Source organism: Momordica charantia (assembly GCF_013281855.1).
Source record: "Momordica charantia cultivar OHB3-1 chromosome 11 unlocalized genomic scaffold, Mcharantia_2.0 BLBB01000011.1, whole genome shotgun sequence".
Classification (NCBI taxonomy): Eukaryota; Viridiplantae; Streptophyta; class Magnoliopsida; order Cucurbitales; family Cucurbitaceae; genus Momordica; species Momordica charantia.
In genome coordinates this window covers 3411245-3433211 of record NW_028275159.1, presented here as the reverse complement: position 1 = coordinate 3433211, position 21967 = coordinate 3411245, and the positions used below count along the sequence as shown (strand labels likewise).

The following is a 21967-nucleotide window of genomic DNA, read 5'->3' as shown; positions in this document are numbered from 1 at the left end:
CTTCTTAAAATCTTTTCCATTTTTCCAATTTAAACTATATTTATCACCTATTTTAGAAACACATTTGAATTCTCAATTAAATTTTAAAATAAAATTTTTAAAAACTACATTTGTTAGTTTTCAAATTTTGAGAACATCAAAGTAGAAATAGTATTGATTATCTAAATGAACCCAAGATAGTTGCCAAATAGATCCTTCATTGAAATATTGAAAATACTTTCTGAAACGGTAAGTAAATTCCTAAATTAAATCATAATTTTTTTTTTATTACTTACCCTTCCTCTAACTTGTCTTTTCCCTCCATCTAAAACATATATCTAAATATCTCTCTCTTCATATCTCTAAAATGACTCTATAATCCTTCGTGTTAAAACTAAAACTGAAGGAAAGACGTCTACACTGCTCATATACGGAAAACAAAATATCAGTACAATTAGATACATTAAATAAATATTAACAGCATAAAATTACGAAGTGAAATGAAAAGAAAAGATAGAGATACATGTTTGAACTTAACGGAACCTGGCAATGGTCTTTTGAAGACGCGGGAATCGATCAGCCCACCCACAATATCCTGCAATCAAATTTAATTGTCTTCACCATCCTATCCCATCTTTCAATGCCGCACACAATCACTTTTTCTTTTAAATTTTACAAAACCCTGAAATACTATCATCCTTTTTCTTTTAGAAACATGCGTAACAAAGTGTATTAACCTTAGTTAACCAACGAAATAGACAACAGATGAATTCTTAAAATGAAGTTCCTAGCGTTACTTAACCATGACGCAAGTTCGACATGGCTCCCAACGACCGTGAAATGTATATCCCAAAAGAGAATAAGCAAAGTAGATATTACAAACAAACAAAAAAAAAACTTGGAAGGCAAAATTGTAAATGTTAAAGTATTGGGGACAAAATTGAAAATTTGTGTGAATATATATTTAAACTAGTGTTTTTCAAGGGATGAGATTGAAAATCAGGCCGAAGTTCTCCTAAAAAAGCTATGTTAGAGTCGTGCAAACCTGAAGTGACAATCTCAAGAAGATCCATCTGTGCCATTTCATCATCGTTCATGCTCTGCTGGAATCCATAGCAAAATAAGTCAGCTTTAAAGGCATCATTAAACTTATCTCAAGCCTTGCATCGCGAATACATAAAAGGAAGAACATTGTTTACCATACCTGTCGAGTCAGAGCAAAAATTCTTGAAAAGAGTCGGCATAAACTATCAAGAGATTTATCAGCAAAATTAGGATGGCTTAGAAGAGCATTTTCTGACGTGAAATCAAATATCAGGGAACATATGCTTCCAGCCATCATGATAACCGATGGGTCATTGACATCCTCTACAACCATAGTGAACAATTTAAATTAACAAACCAAGACTTTTTACATAAGATTAGATGATGCACATCTCGCAATATATCTTCTCAAAAAAATTAAAAGGAAACTAACTTTAGAAAAATATTAACTCTACCAACTGTACTAGAATTAGCATCTCCACATTTAAGATTATTAGCATTGAGAAGCTCATTTACCATTCAAAGGATTATAGCTCAGATGTTGTAAGTCATTTAAATGACATTCTATAAAGATTCCTAACCTCTTTAACTAATTTCATTGAAAGTGGAAAAATTTCTTCATCTATTACACTCAAACATATTATGTGAGACATGATAGGAAGGCTCTTCATACGTAGTATTCTAATGATTATTAACAATTTGAAGGCCGCTCTTAGGTTGTTCAGGTAGGGGTGTCCTCTATTCCCAGCCCCAAGGCTGTTCCCTACCTTTTTTTTCTAATACAATTTTCTGTTTCACATAAAATAATAATAATAATAATAATAAAAAATAAAAAGACATGACTCTAACAAAGCACGCACCAGAACGATCTCTAAACATGGAAGCAATAATTAAAGGTTGTAGGCAGTAATCAAAGAAGGATACCAGTCGAATTTGCAATTGCTTCCAAGAGGTGAACAAAAGATAACTCGCCACATAGAAGTCCAGCTAGCTCTTTCTAGTAAAGAATACAAGTACCTTGTCACAAAATTGGATGGGCAGTAATAATTCAACAGACAGGATTTGGTACTCTTACAGATGAGTACCTTCAGAAGTACATTCAAGATCGTATCACATGCTAGGAAGATGTTTCCATCAATGTCATTCCATCCACCGTGCTCGTGAATCAAATTTATTAGGCATCTGACAACCTGCTCGCTAAATTTTACCATGCTCAGTTTATATTGAAGAGTTCACAAGGCTATTAATATAAACAAATTCTAGATTGCAATTACTTACAGCTGCCAGACCTCCGGAAGAAACCAAAGTTTTACATCCTTCAACATTCATTGTTATTTGACATAACATGGGAAGCAAGAAGCATAAGGAGTTGAAGGGGCTGACATTCAGAAATAGAGAAATAAAATTCAGGTACTTCAGAAATATATAATGTTCGCCATATTGTCAGTAACTCGGAGCTGACAAACCTTTGTTCATCTTCACCTTCGACAGATAACATAAAGTCCAAGAGTTCCTTTACTTTTTCTGCCCATGCATCGGGGGTTTGTGCAAGATAGCTGGAATAGAAGAAAAATAATGTTGATATGAGGGTATCCTTAACAACTTATATGAAGTGAAGATATAAGTCCAGTCTAGTATGGAGAAACCAAATCAGACCAGAAACAGAGCACCATGGACCGTCAACCCCTATACTTGCATGAAGCAACACGATTCACACACTTCACAGATACACTAGACTAACAGAATGAAGAAAATCCACATTTTTATACTTGGTGGTCTTAGGTACACCATTGCAAAGACTCCTCATCTATCAAGCAATGTCAAGGCAACAGCAATTACACTGCAAGGCATTGAAGATTTTGCTACATTCTTCTGAAGTTTCTATCTAGGAATGGATCAAATTACATGCAAACCTCCATATTAAAAAAAAAAAAAAAAGTACTGTTTAATGAATTAATTTCTTTCAGAACTGTTTTCTATTGTTTTTAATTTCGAAAACCATTTGGAAAGATACTTTTGTTTTTGTGTTTTTATTCATTTTAATTTAAAAATACAACATAATAAAATCAATTATACTAAACAATATAACCAAAGATTATATATGAACAGTAATAACAAAATATGTTTTTATTTTCAATTGTTTTTACTCGTGAAAACTTTTTTAGAAATTATCATGTTAAACAATTTTTTAATATCAATAAACTGTTTTCTTTTAAACATGAAGAAACAGAAAACTATTTTTAAATCTCACTCCCAGAGCTCCCACCAGGATTCAAACAAGTATCGAATATCTTACCTCCCAACAACACGCACAGATGCTAGAATGTCATCTCCTTTTCTTTGTCCATGCTCCTGTAGAATAATAAATCACAATTCTAAAGAAAAACCAGTAACATCACATCCTACTACTGCTATGAGATTCTCATAATTACCTTTGCATCTTGCAAATATTCTAGCACAACACCAGTAGTCTCATTAAGCCCTCTAATCACTTTCATGAGAGTGTTTTCATCAATAAGGTCTCCTGCAAAACATAAAGTGATAAAATGACCGTAATTCAGCATTGCTAAATACATTGTCCAAACGTCAACATTAGATCACAATGTCACAACAAGGTTAGGTATGTTTCAATGAAATTGTTTCCTCTCTTACAATTTATAAACATCAATCCTACATATTCTATACTCAAACTATAAAAACCTAGTACATCCCCGGGGTTGATCCTATTGACAAGAGCTTGGGGTCTTTTGATCATACCAACTCAAGTTTGAACCTTCGTTTGAGCTTAATACAAAAAAATTTCGATGTCTCCCGAGTCCAAGCCTTGGAGCGAGTGCGGGTGCTCCCAAGTAAAGGGGAGCAAAGCTCTGACTCTCTCCCAATTACCAAAAATAAAGATAAAAACCTAGTACACGGACCATCGAATCCAAACAAGACCAGGCAAGCCAAACAGCAGTGTAATATAGAGGTAATAATTCTACCATGTGAATCCTCTGAAGGGTCATAGAACAACGGATTATTTTACAACCACAACTTATACATCTACAACTCCATGCTTCAACCTCTTCCAGTTTTATGTGATTCTATTCAGATCAATCCGCATTCCTCTCTTTCTTGAGCTATCCATTTGAAGCATGTTTAATTTTCAAGTTGTACAAAATCTGACCACTCCAGAATAATCTAAAATTGAGAATAGTCCATAGTTTTAACCAAATATACTACAAAACAGCCCTTTCATATGGCTGGTTTAATTAACCAATTTCCTTAATTTGTTTGTACTCCTAAGTGAGCATATAACTAAACATTTATTTATCATAACTGGATCAAGTAAACCAAACATTGGTGTACTCTTCAACCAACAGTTAATGACATCCAAATGTGACATTTAAAAGCAGTGTCTCACGCCAATAAATAAAATTCATAACCTAGCAAATCTGTGACATCCAAATGTAATAATGTACCTTGATTTTCACCAACATTTGATATAAATTTAATTATCTTTTCCACCAAAGAGAAAGCAGTAGCCACATTCCGCTGCTTTAAGAGAATACTATCCTTCAAGGACGAATTCTTGGAAGCTTCATACTTCATATAGGCCAGTTCATTCAGCATTACAGCAATCTCAACTCTTGACTGCTCTAAGACAAGTATTAGACATCTGAGATTGAAAGGGAGGAAAAAAAAAATGAAACATTATACATGAGAAAATAGTAAAGCATTATTACAGGTAGCAAGATGTGAATACCTGTCACATGGAATAGGATCTCGAACATCAGGTAGCTCGATTTCACCTATCAGCCAACCTTCTCCTAGTATAGATACCATAGACTCGGCCAAACTAAGAGCCTGAAGCTTTTCAGCAGGTGCTGTACATAGGATAGCAAAGCAAGAGATTCAATAAGTTAGAACATGAAACTTCTTACTAGACCCTACGAGAATATACTTGAAATATATGCTTTAATTTTTTTTCACTTTTCCATTAGAAGAGCAAACAAATTACATCTTGATTAAAAGAAGAGAAAATTTACTGTAAAGAAATGAATACGTACAATTATCAAAATTTATCCAACCTAACCATTTCTTTTAAGAAGAAAGAGAGGCTCTAGCAAATACTATATTCAAGCCCTAAGAAACACTCATCACATCTTCATGTTGATAAATATAAAAGGGAAGAGAAAGAATCATGCTTGACATTGAAGAAAATTCATCTCATAATACCTGTGCGGTTATGAAGAATGGCTGAAACTCCATCACGCATATATTTTGACCAAATATTTGGGGGTACTAAACGAAGGGCATCATAAAGTGGCATCTGAAAATGATGCCATTTCCAAATCATCATTAAACGTCTATGCAACAACAAAATTTATGATTATGACAGAACCAGGAACTAACTGGAATGAGAATTTTGAAAGTAATGAAAAATAATACTAAAAAATGCATCAAATTGGATTCATACTACAAGTGATGCATTGGACAAGGCTAGGCAAATGTTGCATACCGAATTTGAGGACAAGATGGCATAGAGCAGGTGGAGTGCTTCGAACTTCATAGCATCATGCGACACTCCAAATTGCCTTGCAATAGCAACAACCTGATTTGATAATGCATTCACTCAATTATGGGAGAAGGTAGAAATTTTGCCCCCCCAATAAGATTATGGGGTGGAAAAAGAACCAAGACAATTAAGCTATCCTGAAAAATTGAACTTACAATATCCGAGAGTTCAGGCAAACAGTTGATGATGACAACATCCAAAGAAATCTTACTTATGATCAATGCAACAAGTTGCGTAGAAATCTTCATCAGATGAGAACCTACACAACAAAAGCTTATGCTGCTCAAATATCCATACACCATAGTAATTTGGAAACAGAGCACTACTTCCATCTCTCAACACATTAGCCTTCCTAAAAAATTAGATTAACAGATGTTGACCTGGATCAAGATAATTAAAAATAGCATTAGGAAAGCTTCCTAATTTTTCATAAGTTAATTAAAAGGGGCATAGAGAATGGAGACAATAACTAAGGCGAGCCCCCACTACAAGGCTTCTCAGTGAAACTCAAAAATAATGAGAAGGGTTACCATCTGGCAATGCTGACATCCAAGAAGCTAAAATTTTCAAGCTTCCAGATTTATACAGAACGGTGACTCCAGAATCAGAAGTAGTTGATACCAAATATAGAAATTCAAGACACTCCTCCAAAATGGAAGATCCTGACCTTGCATAAACAACCAAAAAAAACATCGATCAAAGAGCTCGGACTTAGACCGGACAAGAAAGCAGAATGTAAATAGTTATCTGGAAAGTTAGGCTATAATGCAATCAATGATTTCTTAATATAAGAATCTATATCCCAAGAGCACAAGTAAATTCATGCCAGATTTAGCATAGTTAAGTAAATAACATTTAGCAATACTGAAGGATAATCGATCATATATACGTATTGCAAATCCAAAAGATAGTCGAGCAAATATTCATATTGCAAGTCTGAAATCATGTTTTATGATCTATCTCTAAATTTCCTTTGTAAAATGTAACGGGATAAGAAGAACACGTGTGAAACAAATAAATTCTTTTCTAATCCCATTTGGCGTATTTTGCTTCAATATCATCTCATTCTCGTAAAGGATAACTCATCATTCTAGTTCTCTCCAACTTCATGTTAGTTGTCTTGACCAAGTTACGATAACAATTATTTTTCCTCACCAACAAATATACTATTCACCTCCCAAAAATATCATCAAAGCAGGTTTCAGATTGTTTCCATTAAAAATAGACCAAATCACAAGATATAACATTCTCATTTTCAATTTTTTTCCCTCAAGGCTTCCTACGAATAGCGAGTTAAGCAATATAATTGAGCATCCAATTAGACTGATTGAAGTGGAAATGTAACCAAAAAATAGTTTACGGATAGAGGACGCACTGGTTGGATGCAGTTTCCAATATCAGTGGAATCTTCGAAACCATCTCTTCAGAAGCAGCAATCCCAGGAACATGGCAAAACGCAGCCAGAATCCTAACAGACAGCTGCAAATAAGCATCGCGATTATCCTCTCCAGGTCCACTAACAGTTCCTTTACCCATGCCTAGAAGTTTCAAACAAATTTTCATAATATATATCAAATCTAAACGTATACGCTAACATAGAACAAATTCGACCAGTAAGTTTACAATGGTCACGGAGTGGTAAGCAACATACCAGTCCTCAGAAGCCGATCAAGAAACTTCGCTCCAACGGCATTGTAAACTCTAGTAAGAGAGGCGTGGTCATCCACCTTGCAAATTTTAGTAACTAAGAAAAGGCCAGCGAGGCGCTGCTCGTCCTTCTCTCCCTTCAACAGCTTCAAGCAATCGTCAATGGATACCGACGTAGTTTGATCCTGCTCTAAGTCCTACAAATAGTAAAAACAAAAACAAATATGCATAGATTAGAACAAGAATTCTAAGAAATGCAATACTGAGGTTCGCGAAAAAAGAGAGAAAGATAGTCACCATGAAGGTGGAGAACTGGAGACTGGAGAAGGAATTTCAAATTTCAAATGTAGAAGATGATTTAGGCGGCTTCTCTTCGTCTTCGCTGCTTCCTTCAGATTTTTCTTGTTAAGGTTATGAACTCCAACTATGGTTTACGAGCGAACGACCAAACGAAATTCGGCCATGGATGCTTCGAGAGGGCTCCCGCCACCACATTCCAAGGCCCGGCAACTGGAACCCTAATGCGGGCCGCACTTGTTTATAATTGGGCTGGGCCATAACCGTACCCATAATTTATGGGCCAAAACTTTTAGCAAATAAACTATCGAAAATTACTAAATTAAATAGGAAAAATATAAAATATTTCCGCCAAATATATTTTTCAATTCAATTCAGTCTCTCATGCTTTACTATTTCCCCTTAATCTTTATCTATTTAAATTTGTTAAAATTGATTGATGATAAATTTACTCATAATAAGCATTAGCACGAATTTATAAGAAAGATAAAATATCTGAGAAGGAAACTCAAAATTTCTAATATTTTAAAAAATTTGGATGAAGAATTATAAATTATCTTTTATTACGTTTCTTTTTTCTTTTCTAATAGTAAACAATCAAGGACGTGGGATTAAATTAAAAAAAGAAAAAAAAAGGTCAAATAGCTGAACTAAAATACATATCCAGTCTAATGTATGGGTTTTTTAATATATATTTATCTCATTTATTGACCAATTATTATCAAAACTGTATCTCTGCTATCGATCTTAAATACAACTACTCATGGCTCAACTAACAAAAATTGACTAAAGATTTTTGCTGAAATCAATGTGGAAATTTGACAACTATAACCTGAATAAGTGTGAGTGAAATTTTAAGAACCCAACAAAATTTTAAAAAATGTAAGAACCAAATGGGAATAAAAATATTCTCTAACTCTGGATAAATTAAAACCATCATTCATACAAAACTTTTATTAACAACCTTTCAAACTATAAAGTATATAATTAGCAGGTTGTTTCAGTTGAACAACATGTGAAGCAGTGAAGGTAGGGATTAGAACTTCTAACCTTGTGGTAATCACCTAAGGTGATTTATTGAATTTCTTAAACTTAATACCACTATTTTGAGTATTATTTATTAAATCATTAACTAAATTATCAAGGTATACTCTAATCAACACGTAACAATAACTATCACTCAAATATAGTAAGCTATATAATTTCCGTATTTGTTGTTATTGTAATTCTCTTTTGTTTTTACCACTTATGTTACTATTATTATCATTAATTACTTTATTATAACATAGAGATAGATGTAGGAGTAGGAGTAGGAATTAAAATATATAATATCTTATAAAATTACTACATACGTTTAAATTGACTATATACTAATAATTTTAATCTTAGAAAGCAATTGTTTGTATTAAAAAAAATAGATCATTTGTCATATTCGAGGAAAAAAAAATGAATACACCAGATGTGACGGGTAGAGATTTGAACCTCCGACATCGGGGAGATGAATTATGTGTCTTTATCTCTAGGTTCATGATGGCTTGTTCAAATTGGTTATACCTCAAACAATGTATTAAATTAGATTCATGAACCTTTTAAGCATTAATGTCATTACTATCTACTATTTTGCTACTTTTACTAATAATTACAGTACAATATAATTAATTGAGAATCATGTTAATTTGTTGTAGAGGCGAAGGTATTAGAAGTAATACCTCAACAACCAATTCAAATAAGGTTTAAGAAATCATGTTAGATAGTTGATACGAGTAAATATAAAAGTAAAAAGTATGTATATATTACCAACACGAGCATAACTTAATTGATTAATACGTACTATATTATCAATTAAAATGTTTAAACGATCGGAGTAGATTCACGAACCTTTGAAACATCAAAATGCTATTACTATTTTATTTACCATTTTGCCACTTTCCCTGATAATTCCAAGGCCGTGCAATTAATTAAGAATTGGAGATGATACCTTCGAACTCTTCAAGTGGCATTGCCGCATGCTGGTCACGTGCGCTACAGCCGAAAAGAGACTTCAAGACAAAAAGTAGGGGGACGCGTGTCAAGCAATAAGTGGCTCACGTCGTCGGAATCTCGGGCGGGCGGCTGCGGCAGAGATCCCAAAGCAAATGCCATGTAAAATAATAAATAAATAATAATAATAAAAGAAAGTGCATAAATTAAAGCCAATAAAAAGAACGTGTAAAGTCCTGTTTTGGCCACGGATGCGTTGCATGGTGCCAATAAAAGTGTGGCTCTGGCGGAATTGGGAGCTGCGTTAGTTGCATCCATTGATACTAAAATGACCTCTTTCAAGTCAACTAAGAAATAATATTAAAAGCTGTCTTGTTTTTCATTCGAAGTTTTATTAAGAAATTTGAGTATTTGGTGAATATTTATGTTCGTCTTTAATTGTTTTTAAAAACACTCTCGAAATTGTATATAAATTTTAAAAATAAAAAAAGCAAATTTATTGTTTCTAGTTTTCATTTCCAAAACATAGATATAAATATTGTGTTAATGATTCTTGAAATTTTATTTTTTTAAAAATAAAATAAACGATAAACAAAAATGTTATCAAACGAGCCATAAAATGTCAACATAAGATTAGTTCAACGGTAAATGATGTATACTCTTTGTTTTGAGGTCGGAGGATTAAACCCTCGTATACACAATTGAAAAAAAAAGAAGTAAATAGATCGACAAATTAGAGCAACATGTTTATCTATTAAATATATTTTGATATACGTTGCCTATGTCTAGGGTGAATCAAGGAAGCAAAGAGGTACCCATACAAATTATTCATAATTCAAAACGCATTTATTAAATATTTGATCTTTTGTATTTTTTCTTTAATTTTGCTACCCTTGAACTTTTATAATTTTAATATTATATATACAAACATCCCGCTGTTACGATATTAATTTATTTTTCAACACTATTATTCTATGTCATTTTAAATCGAACAACGTTTGTTCAATAAACATGTCACACCATCATTTTAACAATAATCCAGATGAACTACATAGACTCACAACCTAAAACAACATCGAAGACTAATTTGTAATTGTCTCACGGTTTCTCCACTGCTTCCAAAATTAGTCGACGACATCGAAAAATACATGGAATCCCAGTCCAAATTTAAGAAACGCAATTAAAAGAGTTCAAAATTTAGACAGACAATCAAAATTGAGGGACTAAATTGCAACACTACAAAAATGAGTGCCACTGATGCCCCACGCTTTCCCCGCTCCTTCCCAGCTCTACTTTGACAGCCAAACAGCCGCATAAATAGCTCTTCTTATCCATCCTTTTTTAGTCCTCATTCTTAATTTTAATTCTTCCCCAAATTTCTATATATTTCTTCCATTTCTCTCTCCCACTTCCATCACTTGTCGTTCATCTTTCCTCTAAAGCAATCAGAAAAAGGTTGCAGAGAATCAGCGATTCGTTCGCGATGTTGAACAACGAGTACAATTCATCTCCATTTTCCTTCACTCACAAGCTCAAATCCTCCATCCTCTGCTTCCGCGCCGACCATGGCGATTTGGGAGATCACGAAGACGAAGCCTCTCTAAGGAGCCCTAGATCGCCGCTCAAATCCACGGCCAGCGAGCATACTGAGCTCCGGGGAATGTGCCGGAATCTGGTGGCGAGGATCGGCCGGAGCCGGCGGCGGTACCATCACTCCGCGGATTTCAGATACGATCCTTCTAGCTATGCTCTTAATTTCGAGGACGAACACGCTCGCTACGATGACGACTTTCCGATTAGGGATTTCGCTTCGAGATTGCCGGCGTCGCCGCATTCTTCCCCGATATTTCAACCGGCGAAATGAGGAGTGGCAATTTGGCACTGCCGCCGCCTGCAAATCTCATACGATTTTGAAGAGATGGGATTGGAATCGTTGATTGTAACTGTGAACTGTAACCTATAATTTGACATGGTGTTCAACGAGCTACATGTATAAATATATAAAGTTCGTAAAATTTATTCTTTCTATATAAATAAATTAATAAACAAGTTCGCTGATTATCATCTCCTTTGATTTCCATTGACTGACAAGTTCCCTAAATTGTTAATAAACGTTGAAACCAGTCCAACTTATTATGGATTTTCAACTTTATCACTATTAATGACTTTTATTGTTTTTTAAAATTAGATTTTTTTTTTTCTGAAAAGTTTTAAAATTAAAAATCCCCTGTAACGTTTCAATACAAAAACTGAACTAAAGAAGGTAAACAAAGAAAATAAATAGAGTGTATCATAGGATTCTTTTAACTCGGAAACAAATATTTAGTCACTAAAGTCTATAAATGTATATTAACTCGATAAACTTCTATGGTCGATCATTCGAAGTTCCACTATGTCCCGTTTCTTGAAAAAAAATCATAAATGCATCTACAAAAGAAAACAAAAAATTGGTTGTACCGAATAATTGATACCTTATACTCAACTTGCTTACTACCACGTCCTAATTTTGTAGTTGTCGAAGTTGTTCCAGTTGTCTTACTTAACTTACTACCCCACCTTAATTGTTTAACTTCAACTTGCTTACTACCCGTCATTAATTTTTATGAATCTGACGAGATATCTATAGAGTTTTCCCTCGTTCCTTTTATCACTGAACTTAACATAATTTAGTATAAACATGATTGAGTTACATAAGATAACTGATACATGTGAAACCATGGTTAAAACCATTTTTGGGCACCATTTTTAAAATAAATGTACATAAGAGTAGATATGGTAACTCTCCCCTAATTCTATCAGCACATCCACAAGCTCAAGAAATTAAAGTTAGATTTATCCATAGCCATATAAATATATAATTCTCCACTATGTAATATTAAATTAAAAAAAAGGAGCTATAATCACATGTATTAATTGTACTGTAAGGAACAATGCACAGATTATTAAAACTGTACACCCATATAACCCCTCACCTTTCTTATTCACATTACATGAAGAAGGTAAACAAAATCACAACTCCAATCCATGTGGAGTATCCAAATTCATTTCAACTAAAATATACTCCCCTAAATATCAATTCCTAATCATATATCACATTAACACCATTAATCATCTTCATACTTCTTTTCGATTCGAGTAATTCCGAAACACCTGCCCGTCATACGGCATATTTTCATGTATGTCCCCATCCTCGTCCTCGTTCTCATCCCTAACTTCTTCAGTCAACACGATAGCTATGTTCGTTTTGCAGGCTTAAAAATGGCTTCTAAATAATTGGTATGGGGTTTATAATGCTATGCAGCAGAGTGTTGAAACAGGAATTGGTGTTGAACCAAAGTGTCATTTGAAACGGTCGCTGCTGTTTTCACCTGCACTACTTTCAAATTAAGGTTGGTGCAAAATTCATTCAAGTTATAAAGAAAATCAGCCACATAATTTATAGGCATGTTTTTGAAAGAATGTATTATACCTTTTGCGTTTGCTTTTCAAGTTTGTGGAACTTGAAGGATTGCTGTGCCAGTTTCGCTTCCTCTGGTTAATGAACCAATTGTTTATCTGTTTCAGCTGTAGGCCAGTTTCTTGCACTAACCTTGCCTTGTCTTCCTCCTGATAAAGCCAGAAAAAAGAATCAATAAGAATCAATTTACTAGCACGAGGTCCACTACAAGAAAAATGGCATTCGACGACATTTTTTAGGGACGAAAACAGTTTTTGTCGCTTAAAAAGCGACGAAAATCAGACACGAGCCCCCAACTTACTGTAGGATAAGGCCACTTTGAATGTGATTGCCACCATTGTTTTAGGACAGAGGTGGTGTCACCAGGGAGTTTTCCAGCTCTTCTCTTTCTCAGAATTTCTTCTCTTATATCCACAATTTTTTCCTTGTAACCCTGTTCATAACAAAGCTTCAGTGACAGAAGATATTAATCAGAACAGAGATTCAATTTTTTACATCTTCCATTACCGATTTTAGTTCATGCTTCAGTTCTTGCCTGACCCTCTCCATCAAGGACCTCTCACTCTCTGTGGGAATAAGAGGGCCAAATCCCATGGTGTCTGCACCCTCTAAACTCCCATCAAACAAATTCGTATCGCTGTCGACCTGGTCGTCGTCGTCATCCGACATTGTCGCTCCTGTACCTTCCCCAGGTGAAACTCCTGATGTTGCAAAAAGAATAGGTTAAGGATGAATAAACTACCACTCAACCCAAAAACTTAAACTAATGGGTTATGTAAATTTAATTCATGGATATCTCAATACCTTCCATCACTTGTGGAGTTGGGAAATTATACAAGACCCAACAAGTGGAAATCATAATAAATGGGAATATGCAAAAGTTCAACGTAATTCAAAAGCTTAGCTAATGAGTTGGGTAAATTTAATTCATGGATATCTCAATAGAATACAACATAACTTTGGTTGTTAATATGATCACTTGCTGTCCTACAACAAAGGAAAACGCTAATAGACAAGCTTAAGTCTAATCAGGAATCCATTCGTAAGAAAAAGTGACTGATTTGAAAGCAACCAAGTAAAGTTTGTTTCTTATAAAAAAAAAAAAAACCAAGTAAAGTTTGTAGAGATTAATAGAATGTAGATGTTAAAAGGATCAGATGGTGACTTTGAACCAGACAGAAAAATTGACCAGTGAGGCATTTCTGACCCACCAAGCGAAATCAAGCTGAAGTTTTATTGATTACAGAACACAGTAAAAAGAGAAGTGCAAAATAGGCTTCAACAATACCTGTTAAACTTTGAAGGGATTGCTCAATGTCCCAGCAAGCCATCACTGCTTCCATTGCATGAACTCGGACATGTTGTTGGAGTTGTTCCTTGAACGAACAAAGGAGAAGAACATAATGCGTCTGCGACACGAACACATAAAGAATTACAATTTCCGTTTGGGCCATCGAAAGAAGAAAGTATTAAAAGACAGATGCAGAGTGTTGAAGACAATATTAAGGACACATTCCAATTGTTGAAGAACAGATTCAGATCACTACAACATATTCTCGTTGATATTACTAAATACATCATGTATCCCACCTTGCTCGTAGAAGTACTTTTAAGTGAAACACTTTTTAAGTACTCTCGATAGAAATACTAATAATTAAATGCTTTCTCTAAAGTATTTTAAATTAATTTGAGAACTTTCAAATGAATTTTTCAGCATTCTTATACCATAATCAACCTTAAAAGTAGAATTAAATAACTAGATAAGATGCGTTTTTAATTATTCCAATAAGAGACATTTAAGTTAGCATGGGATCTACAGTACTCTTTGTCCAATTATCAGTTCTGATCTTCAGTCACTCGTTTAAATGTCTCTAAATAAATGTTAATCAATCAATATCAGTAATAAGATGGGCAGATGTTGAAAAAATCTATGCCGACTGTTTCATTCCACGAGAGACCAGAAACCAGACAGGGCAGCCTTTTCTCAGCTGCAACAAAATAAATTTTCTCAACACTAGCAGCAGAGAGGAGTACGACTCAAAAACATTGACCAAGTGGCAAACCGACATTAAAGATAAAAAATAAAAATTTCTGGTTACTGTCTTAAAAATTTGTCCATACGTTGTAAAAAGCCTGGTAGCTCAATTAATTGGAGATTCTGGGTTATTTATTACCATATCTGCCTTGCTAATTATGGCAGTACTCCAACTTGCAAGCAAAGACATAAAATGTCCATCTACAAGTGAGGGATGATAAGCCACTTATTTAACAAACCAAGAATTACCCATTACCATTTTCAACTCAAATTACCCAGAAATACACAGCAGTTCATCCACTCCCCTCTATATATGATTCTTCCATTTCCAAATTTATCGAAACAACGCCAGAAATTTAGAACGATTTCTGGAAGAGAGAGGGAAAAAAAAAACCCCCCAATGGATTATAGGAGAAAAGGCAAGCATTCATGTACATAAACAGGAATTGCAACGAAGTTTCAGTTTCAGACTGAGCTCTCTAAATAGCAATCCCCAGTATGAGCAGATTTATGAATATATTCAAGAGAGAAAACCAAGAAATTAGAAGGGATTATGAGGAAGTATACCATGAACTGATCGAGTTCTTTATCATCTCCAACCATGGGGGGAGCGGTGTGGCCCAAGGCCGAGTACTTAGCGACCACATTCTGCGACTGAGCAAGCTGAGCGTCGATCCTCGGCAATTGATCGACGGGCGTCGCGATGCGGAGGCAGGCGACGTGTGCGGAGAGCAGCTGCTCGTAGAGAGGATGAGCGAGAATCTCCGCTTTGTATCTCGCATGTTGCCAATTCAAAACCCCCTCTCCGCCGCCGCCGCCGGCACCTGGCTCCATCACCATGCCCTCGCTCTTGTTCAATCCCTCGCCGCTATTGGCGTCGTTCTTCAGGTCGGCGGAATCGTGCGAGAGCGCGGCGGTGGCGGCACCGATCATGGCGTCGCCGGCGGCGGTGACGTCGTCGATTACATCGCTGTGGTTCCGGTGGAGGATCGGGCGGGAGAGCCATTGGTTGGAGGAGTGCGAGACGGTGGAATCGGAAGCAGTGGTGTGGAGGTTGAGGAAATTGGTATTGGCGGCGGTGGTAGCGGTGTCGGTAGAGTAGTGAGAATGGGGATTTTGGTTGCGGAGGAGAGCGTTGTTGAGCCAATTCGGCGCCGTCTGCAGCGGGTGGTGGTGGTGGTGGTGGTGGTGATGGTCCGCCTTCGGGTCCGGCGAGGAGTGGCCGGCGAGCTGGTCCGGCAAAATGGTGCGCAAACCGCTGTCAGCCTGCTGTTGCTGGTCGGAGAAGTGGAGAGGTAGGTCCTGAGAGAGGTGATTGTGGTACGCCATGGAAGCCCAGAGAGACAACAACAAGGCAAAGCTCAGCTCCAAAACGGGCTCAGTGATTATGTAAGCTCCATGGCGGTGGATCCTGTAAGCAAATTAAGGGTCACCAAAATCGAGAAACCAAAAAACCTGTGGAAATAAAGGGGAAGAAGCAGAAGATTTACAGTTCTTGGTTGCAGTAATAACAAATTATAGAGAGAGAGAGAGAGAGGAAAAAGATCTGTACGTATGTTTTCCAATGGTGATTGGAACAGAAAGATTGAAGAGGAGAAAGAGAGGGAGAGAGAGGATATGGGGTTCTACTTCCAGTGCTCTACTATAAACATTATGAAACTGTTTGTGGATAGAGAGAGAAATTTCACTCCATGGGAGACGGAGTTTTTTAGACAATGATATAATTTTTCCTCTATTTCTTTTTTTTTTTTTTTGGTTTTCTTATGAGCAATTTGAAATATACCTATTTGAAAAGTATAAATTAATTGTTCAATGTGAATTGTGACCATTTTAATTATTATATATAGGTTCAGATTTTTGTAGATTAGTTAATTTAAGATATTGGTAATTTTTGGATTTGAAGTCATACTCCACGCGAATATTATCAAAATTTAAAGATGTGCCAACATATACAGTTCAGTGATAATTAACATCTATCTTTGATGAATAGGTCACAAATTTATATAGAAAAAAACATTAATTTAGATGCCAAATTAGAATCTCTAACTGATTTTGTTGCACTAGAAAAATAAATTATTAGATACCTAATATGACAAATAATTTCTGAAAATACTTAAGCCTTGACAAATGATGTATCATTTTTACACTAACCACCAACAAAAATAATTTGATTGTTCATTATTTTTAAAAAAGTATGGTACTTTTTTTTTCATTTTCTTTATTTAATTGTTAAATATTTAATAGGATATTGAATTGAAATTCAAAGAAAAGTATTATAATAGGATATTGAGGTGGAAAATTAATCCAATCTTATTATCACAATTCGCAACCATTGACTTGAAAATTAACGAAAACAAAACACCAATTCTACGAAATAAAATAAATCTGCGGACGTGGACCAATAGGAATGATCGGGTAATGGAGGGGAATCGGACGGTGTAAATTCGTCAACGTTGCATAAAGCCACGTAGATAAGAGGGGGCGTGAGGAGCGCGTGGCGTGGAAGACACAGGCGCGTGGAGTAGGACCGTATGGTAAAAATCGTAGTGTTCCGCCGTACAAACAGAAGGTTGTTGTATCGTTATGTTATGGTAGCAGTCAGAAGAAGAAACCGAACGGCTACGGAGAAAAGCGCGTGACGTACTGTTCCTTTCGGTCACTTTAAATTAATTTTCTCATAAATAAAATAAAATAATTCCCTCCTTCATCCGGCTTCTCACTGCAACATCTGGTCGTACGTTGCTTAAAATAATAATTTAGTTTTCCTTTTTTTATTTAAATATTATTTTGTAATCATGTACTTTTAAAACGAAAACGTGTATTTTTATATTTGTATTTCTAAAATTGTTCATTTTAGTCTCAATTTATAAAATGAAAATCTTTTAATAAGACTACATTTAAAATATTTGTTTTGAACTAATTGATAAAAAAAATGAAATCTGAAGACCGTAAAATAATAATTTTAAAAAAATATACGGACTAAAATAGACCTAACAAATATATAAAATACATTGATTAAAATGAATATTTTAATATTAAAGGGATGAAAACGAAACAAGGGTACATCAATTAGAATAATATTTAAATTTAAAATTTTTTTTAATGTGCTGACAAATTAGGGAAGTGGTTGGAAAAAAATGGTGAGATTTTGGGAAGTGGATTTAATAGTTGTAAATAAATTAATCGTGTGTGCTACGTGTTTTGGAGATACCCAACAGCCACCTATGGATTAATTAATTATTTGAAGTACATTGGAATCTTGGCCTGCTTTTTTTTCCAAATGGGTGCATTGCCTTTTGTTCCTACTTTGTTTGGGTTGGTCATAAACATATTAAAATTTTGTTACAAGCTAATTAATCTCCCCTTAACTTGTCACACCAATCGAATCCCATTATTATTCTTTTTAAACCCAAAGTTGCGTGATTATAAAATGAATGTGTTTTAATGATGAAAGATATGGCTATGTATGTAGTGCAGAGGATTTATAGGTAGACCCTTTTTTTTTTTTTTGAGATAGGTTTATAAGTAGCTTTAATATATGTAATTTGATAATTTAATTGTTTATATCATGTATATAATGCAAATTACATAAGGATGTCACCTTAGAAGTGTTTTCATAACTTAATTTTTAAACAATCTTTATATGAACTCCTCACAATTGGGTTCTAGATAAAAGTTAACAAAAAAAGAGAAAAAATGCTTCGAACTAAATTTGATATGATATAGGTCACATGTGTTGTATCATAATTTGGGGTAAAATGCAAAAATTAAACTCTAAAACAACTTAAGTAATTGTAAAAATTGAACCATGTTACACCGTCAATTGGACTCTAAACTTATTTCGAGTGAGGCGCAAAAATCAAGTCCATGAGACAAAATATGTACCAACATTTCGAAGAAACGTATCCGTTTAATCAATTTTCTTAATCACAAATTTCTTAATCAAACTAGCTTGTAAACCCTTCTACATATCAGAATTGTTAAATGAGTTGACCATGTTATCTAGGAAGATAATAACAATATAACTTAATTAAAGAGGTGTAATTACTAATTAGGAAATGATGGAACACGTGGGGAAGGTTAAAAAGGGTATTTTAAAAAGAAAATCACGGCTAAACTAAACATAATTAATGGTAATATATTAATATTAAATTAATAAAAAGAGGTTTATAAAGTAGTTATTGATTCCACAATAAAAGTAGACAGTGTATCTAGAAGAGGTAGTGGAAGTTCGTTAATGTCCCCCCCAAGTCTTGGAGCGTGGTCTCCACGTCAGCCACTCTGGCGTGAGAAACTTTCCACCACGTACACGAATTATTTTCATTGACCTAATTTTCTTTTTTACCTTACGAGTCCACCTGCCACCGGTTGGGCCTGTGACGCGGCCGGTATCGCTTTGGGTAAAATGACCTGCTCAGCCGGTCGGGAGGAGGGGCAGAAGGGAGAAAGGAAAAAAAAAAAGGTGTAGGGGACCATTGATTACGTCGGTTCTCTCTCCGCCTCTCGCGGGACAACGACCCGTCGCCACGCGTCGCGCTGTGGTCGTTTGGACCACTTGTGGGGACCGCCAAGGGAAGCACGCTTGAGATGGGCGAATGGGAAGGCGACACGTGGAGGAAGGAGAGCTGGGGACCACTGGGGAATTCCTTGATCAATCTGACAGCCGCCGGCTGAAATGAATGCTAACCGTGGGGTGGTCCCCACGCCGAGGCGGGGCCCATGCGTGAAGATTGTAGGCACAAACAATGGGTGGGGTCCACTAATTGGGCCCCACCCTAAAAAATTAAAAATTAAAAAGGAAAAAAAGTGGTACTGTTTGTTTTTAATGGTTAACTGTCCAGTTTACGCGGGAAAACCATGGTCCCCTCCCCTGCTACTCCGTTTACACTCTTCCGTTAAGTATCTATATTTATTTTATTTAATAATTAACAACTTACGAACCTATACAGATAAATTTTTAGACACTAGATTCCAAATTTAACCCTAGGGTTTGAAATAGTCAATGACGTGGAATTAAAAGGAAAATATTGAATACCACCATTGGGCATTGACGTTGAATTTTGCGCAAGGTTTAGAATGATTAGCCGGCAAGAACAAGATATAATGTTAATATATTTTTCAAAGTCTTCCGGGGCTAGAGGGTGGGAATATAGATAGAACTCTTCATTAAAAAAAAAAAAAAAGTTATATTCTTTCAGAAAATGGATAGAAAAAAACGGAGTTGGGATATTTTAGGTGGAAATGGAATTGGGATAAGGAGAACTAAAAAGTTGGGAAAATGATTATTTAGGAGTAGGACTATTTTTTTTTTTTTTTAATGGGTTTAGAAAAAAAAGGTTTAAAAAATTTGGGGATGATGGAGACATAGGAAAGGAATAATGGAAAAGATTGAGAGTACAAAGAAAAGGGAGCAGAGGGGAGAGGAAGTTCCAATTTGAAATTCTTAAAAGAAAACAAAAAAATAAAGAGGAAGAGGGGGAGTTTCTGATACTCTTTGGGATTGGGATTAATTGTCTAATCTTTTTATTTTTTTAAAATTTCTCTGTCAATCTGTCAGTCCCTGTTTCTTTCCACGCCTTCCTCCTCTCTTATATTCTATTTTTTCTTTTTATTTAAATATTACTTTTACGTTTTTTAAAAAAATCTATTTAACTTTCTATTTTGATTTATTAACTTTCGGTATCAATCTATCTGTTACTCTCTACCCTTTTTAAAAGATACTTATTTTATTGTTTAATTGTTTAACAAGTGAATTATATGCGTATTTACTGGTTCATCAGAACATGTATTGAAACACATAGATTTAGTGAGGTAAGTAGTGAATATGAATGAGACATAAATTTAAGATGCAACAATTGACGAGAACTAAAATAAAGTTCATGTTAAAATAGTTTTTTAAATATAAAGTTTAGGAACTAAAATAAACGTTTTCAAATTTAAGGACTATGATAATTGTTTTTTTGAAGTTCAATGATCAAAACAAAATTTATAAGTTCAAGCACCAAGACAAATTCGTAAGTTCAACAAGTACAACTAATTTTAAATCAGCATCCAGTCCAAACCCAACACTGTACCAACATCTATAGCTGAAGTTTTGATTTAAATTTTGTTAAATTTTTTTTAGTATGATAAATTTCAAATTTAAAAGGTTTGAAGAGGGGAGGAAACACTCACCCTCCATACCTTATTGATTTTCGTTTTTTTTTTAATTAACAACCATAACAAGAATTTGATCTACTATAAAAACTCAAAATCTAACCTACCTACCTATACATAGCTTTAGAAAGTTGTCTACCCAAGCATTTATACCCATCAATGTAAACATGAAGAAAAAGATACACACTACATTAAGTTTATGCTAAAAACAATTCATAAAAACTAATAACAATGACCATAATTATTATTCCATTCAAAACAGATAGATAACATACTAAAATAAAATTTAAATTTAGAGCAATCAAGACATAACTAATTCCCTCTTTCTCTCGTATATTAGAATTTCCACCTTCATATTTTCCTGACGTAATATTCTAAAATCCAAAAACCCTATAATACTTACTAGTCACATGGGATGACCTAACATCCATTTATTTAAAAGAAAAAATATATATATAATTTCTCTTTTCCGCACGTCATTGTTCATAAACTAAGACAGGATATTTAAAAATTAAAAAAAAACAAGAAAAAAGAATAAATATAAAACAAAATAAACCTCAAGGGAAAATGGAGAGAATGACGTGTGAAAATGGAAGAGTAGAGAGAAAGAAAAAGAAGAAAGGAAGGGAGGGGAGGAGTTTCGTAGGGCATCCGCCCCCTGTTGGCTTTGGTAAAAAATGGTGCGTGGGGTTTTTTGTCTGTCACTGACTGTGACCCTTGCTCTCTCTCTTTGTGTCACCGCCCACCAATCACGCCCCGCCAACCATCCTCCCTTCCACGCCACTGTTGGCCCCACACCAGCTACCAACAAAAC

The 21967-nt window shown here is 34.8% G+C and overlaps 3 protein-coding genes across 9 annotated transcripts; 1 reads left to right on the top strand and 2 right to left on the bottom strand.

Moving 5' to 3' along the window:
- Positions 1 to 380: 380 nt before the first annotated feature.
- On the bottom strand, positions 381 to 7691 carry LOC111013041 (neurochondrin family protein). 4 transcript variants are annotated; one of them, XM_022287381.2, is made up of 18 exons: positions 7526 to 7691; positions 7233 to 7425; positions 6957 to 7119; positions 6112 to 6248; positions 5737 to 5840; positions 5525 to 5617; positions 5242 to 5335; positions 4769 to 4889; positions 4485 to 4681; positions 3456 to 3547; positions 3320 to 3375; positions 2490 to 2579; positions 2302 to 2401; positions 2109 to 2213; positions 1948 to 2020; positions 1184 to 1347; positions 1025 to 1082; positions 381 to 574 (listed from the first exon to the last, which is right to left on the bottom strand). In XM_022287381.2, exons 1-18 carry the CDS (start codon positions 7526 to 7528, stop codon positions 513 to 515), a joined length of 1905 nt encoding a protein of 634 aa, XP_022143073.1. In that variant the 5' UTR covers positions 7529 to 7691; the 3' UTR covers positions 381 to 512. The 4 variants fall into 4 exon arrangements, with proteins under 4 accessions (XP_022143073.1, XP_022143085.1, XP_087976007.1 ...); XM_022287393.2 differs by having other exon boundaries at positions 1025 to 1079; positions 7526 to 7690; XM_088119881.1 differs by lacking the exon at positions 7526 to 7691 and having other exon boundaries at positions 6957 to 7060; positions 7233 to 7373.
- A 3297-nt stretch (positions 7692 to 10988) lies between these two features.
- On the top strand, positions 10989 to 11369 carry LOC111009386 (uncharacterized). The gene has a single exon (XM_022282456.2). It carries the CDS (start codon positions 10989 to 10991, stop codon positions 11367 to 11369), a length of 381 nt encoding a protein of 126 aa, XP_022138148.1.
- A 983-nt stretch (positions 11370 to 12352) lies between these two features.
- Positions 12353 to 16719, bottom strand: LOC111004705 (homeobox protein knotted-1-like 3). 4 transcript variants are annotated; one of them, XM_088119634.1, is made up of 7 exons: positions 16488 to 16719; positions 15565 to 16408; positions 14251 to 14371; positions 13470 to 13663; positions 13264 to 13395; positions 12975 to 13111; positions 12353 to 12881 (listed from the first exon to the last, which is right to left on the bottom strand). In XM_088119634.1, exons 2-7 carry the CDS (start codon positions 16324 to 16326, stop codon positions 12845 to 12847), a joined length of 1383 nt encoding a protein of 460 aa, XP_087975760.1. In that variant the 5' UTR covers positions 16327 to 16408; positions 16488 to 16719; the 3' UTR covers positions 12353 to 12844. The 4 variants fall into 4 exon arrangements, with proteins under 4 accessions (XP_087975760.1, XP_087975763.1, XP_087975761.1 ...); XM_088119637.1 differs by having other exon boundaries at positions 16550 to 16709; XM_088119635.1 differs by having other exon boundaries at positions 12353 to 12878; positions 15565 to 16716.
- Positions 16720 to 21967: the final 5248 nt, after the last annotated feature.

What these genes read in the sequence shown, in the direction of transcription:
- LOC111013041 (XM_022287381.2), bottom strand. An exon ending in GATGTCAGCATTGCCAGATG is followed by an intron (nt 5,841 to 6,111) that starts GTAACCCTTCTC and finishes TTTGTTGTGTAG; the next exon opens with GTTCTCATCTGATGAAGATT. An exon ending in AATATTTGCAAGATGCAAAG is followed by an intron (nt 3,376 to 3,455) that starts GTAATTATGAGA and finishes ATTATTCTACAG; the next exon opens with GAGCATGGACAAAGAAAAGG.
- LOC111004705 (XM_088119634.1), bottom strand. Translation starts at nt 16,326, where the DNA reads ATGGCGTACCACAATCACCTCTCTCAGGACCTACCTCTCCACTTCTCC. An exon ending in AAGAACTCGATCAGTTCATG is followed by an intron (nt 14,372 to 15,564) that starts GTATACTTCCTC and finishes TTCGTGTCGCAG; the next exon opens with ACGCATTATGTTCTTCTCCT. An exon ending in ATCCCTTCAAAGTTTAACAG is followed by an intron (nt 13,664 to 14,250) that starts GTATTGTTGAAG and finishes TTGCAACATCAG; the next exon opens with GAGTTTCACCTGGGGAAGGT.
- LOC111009386 (XM_022282456.2), top strand. Translation starts at nt 10,989, where the DNA reads ATGTTGAACAACGAGTACAATTCATCTCCATTTTCCTTCACTCACAAG.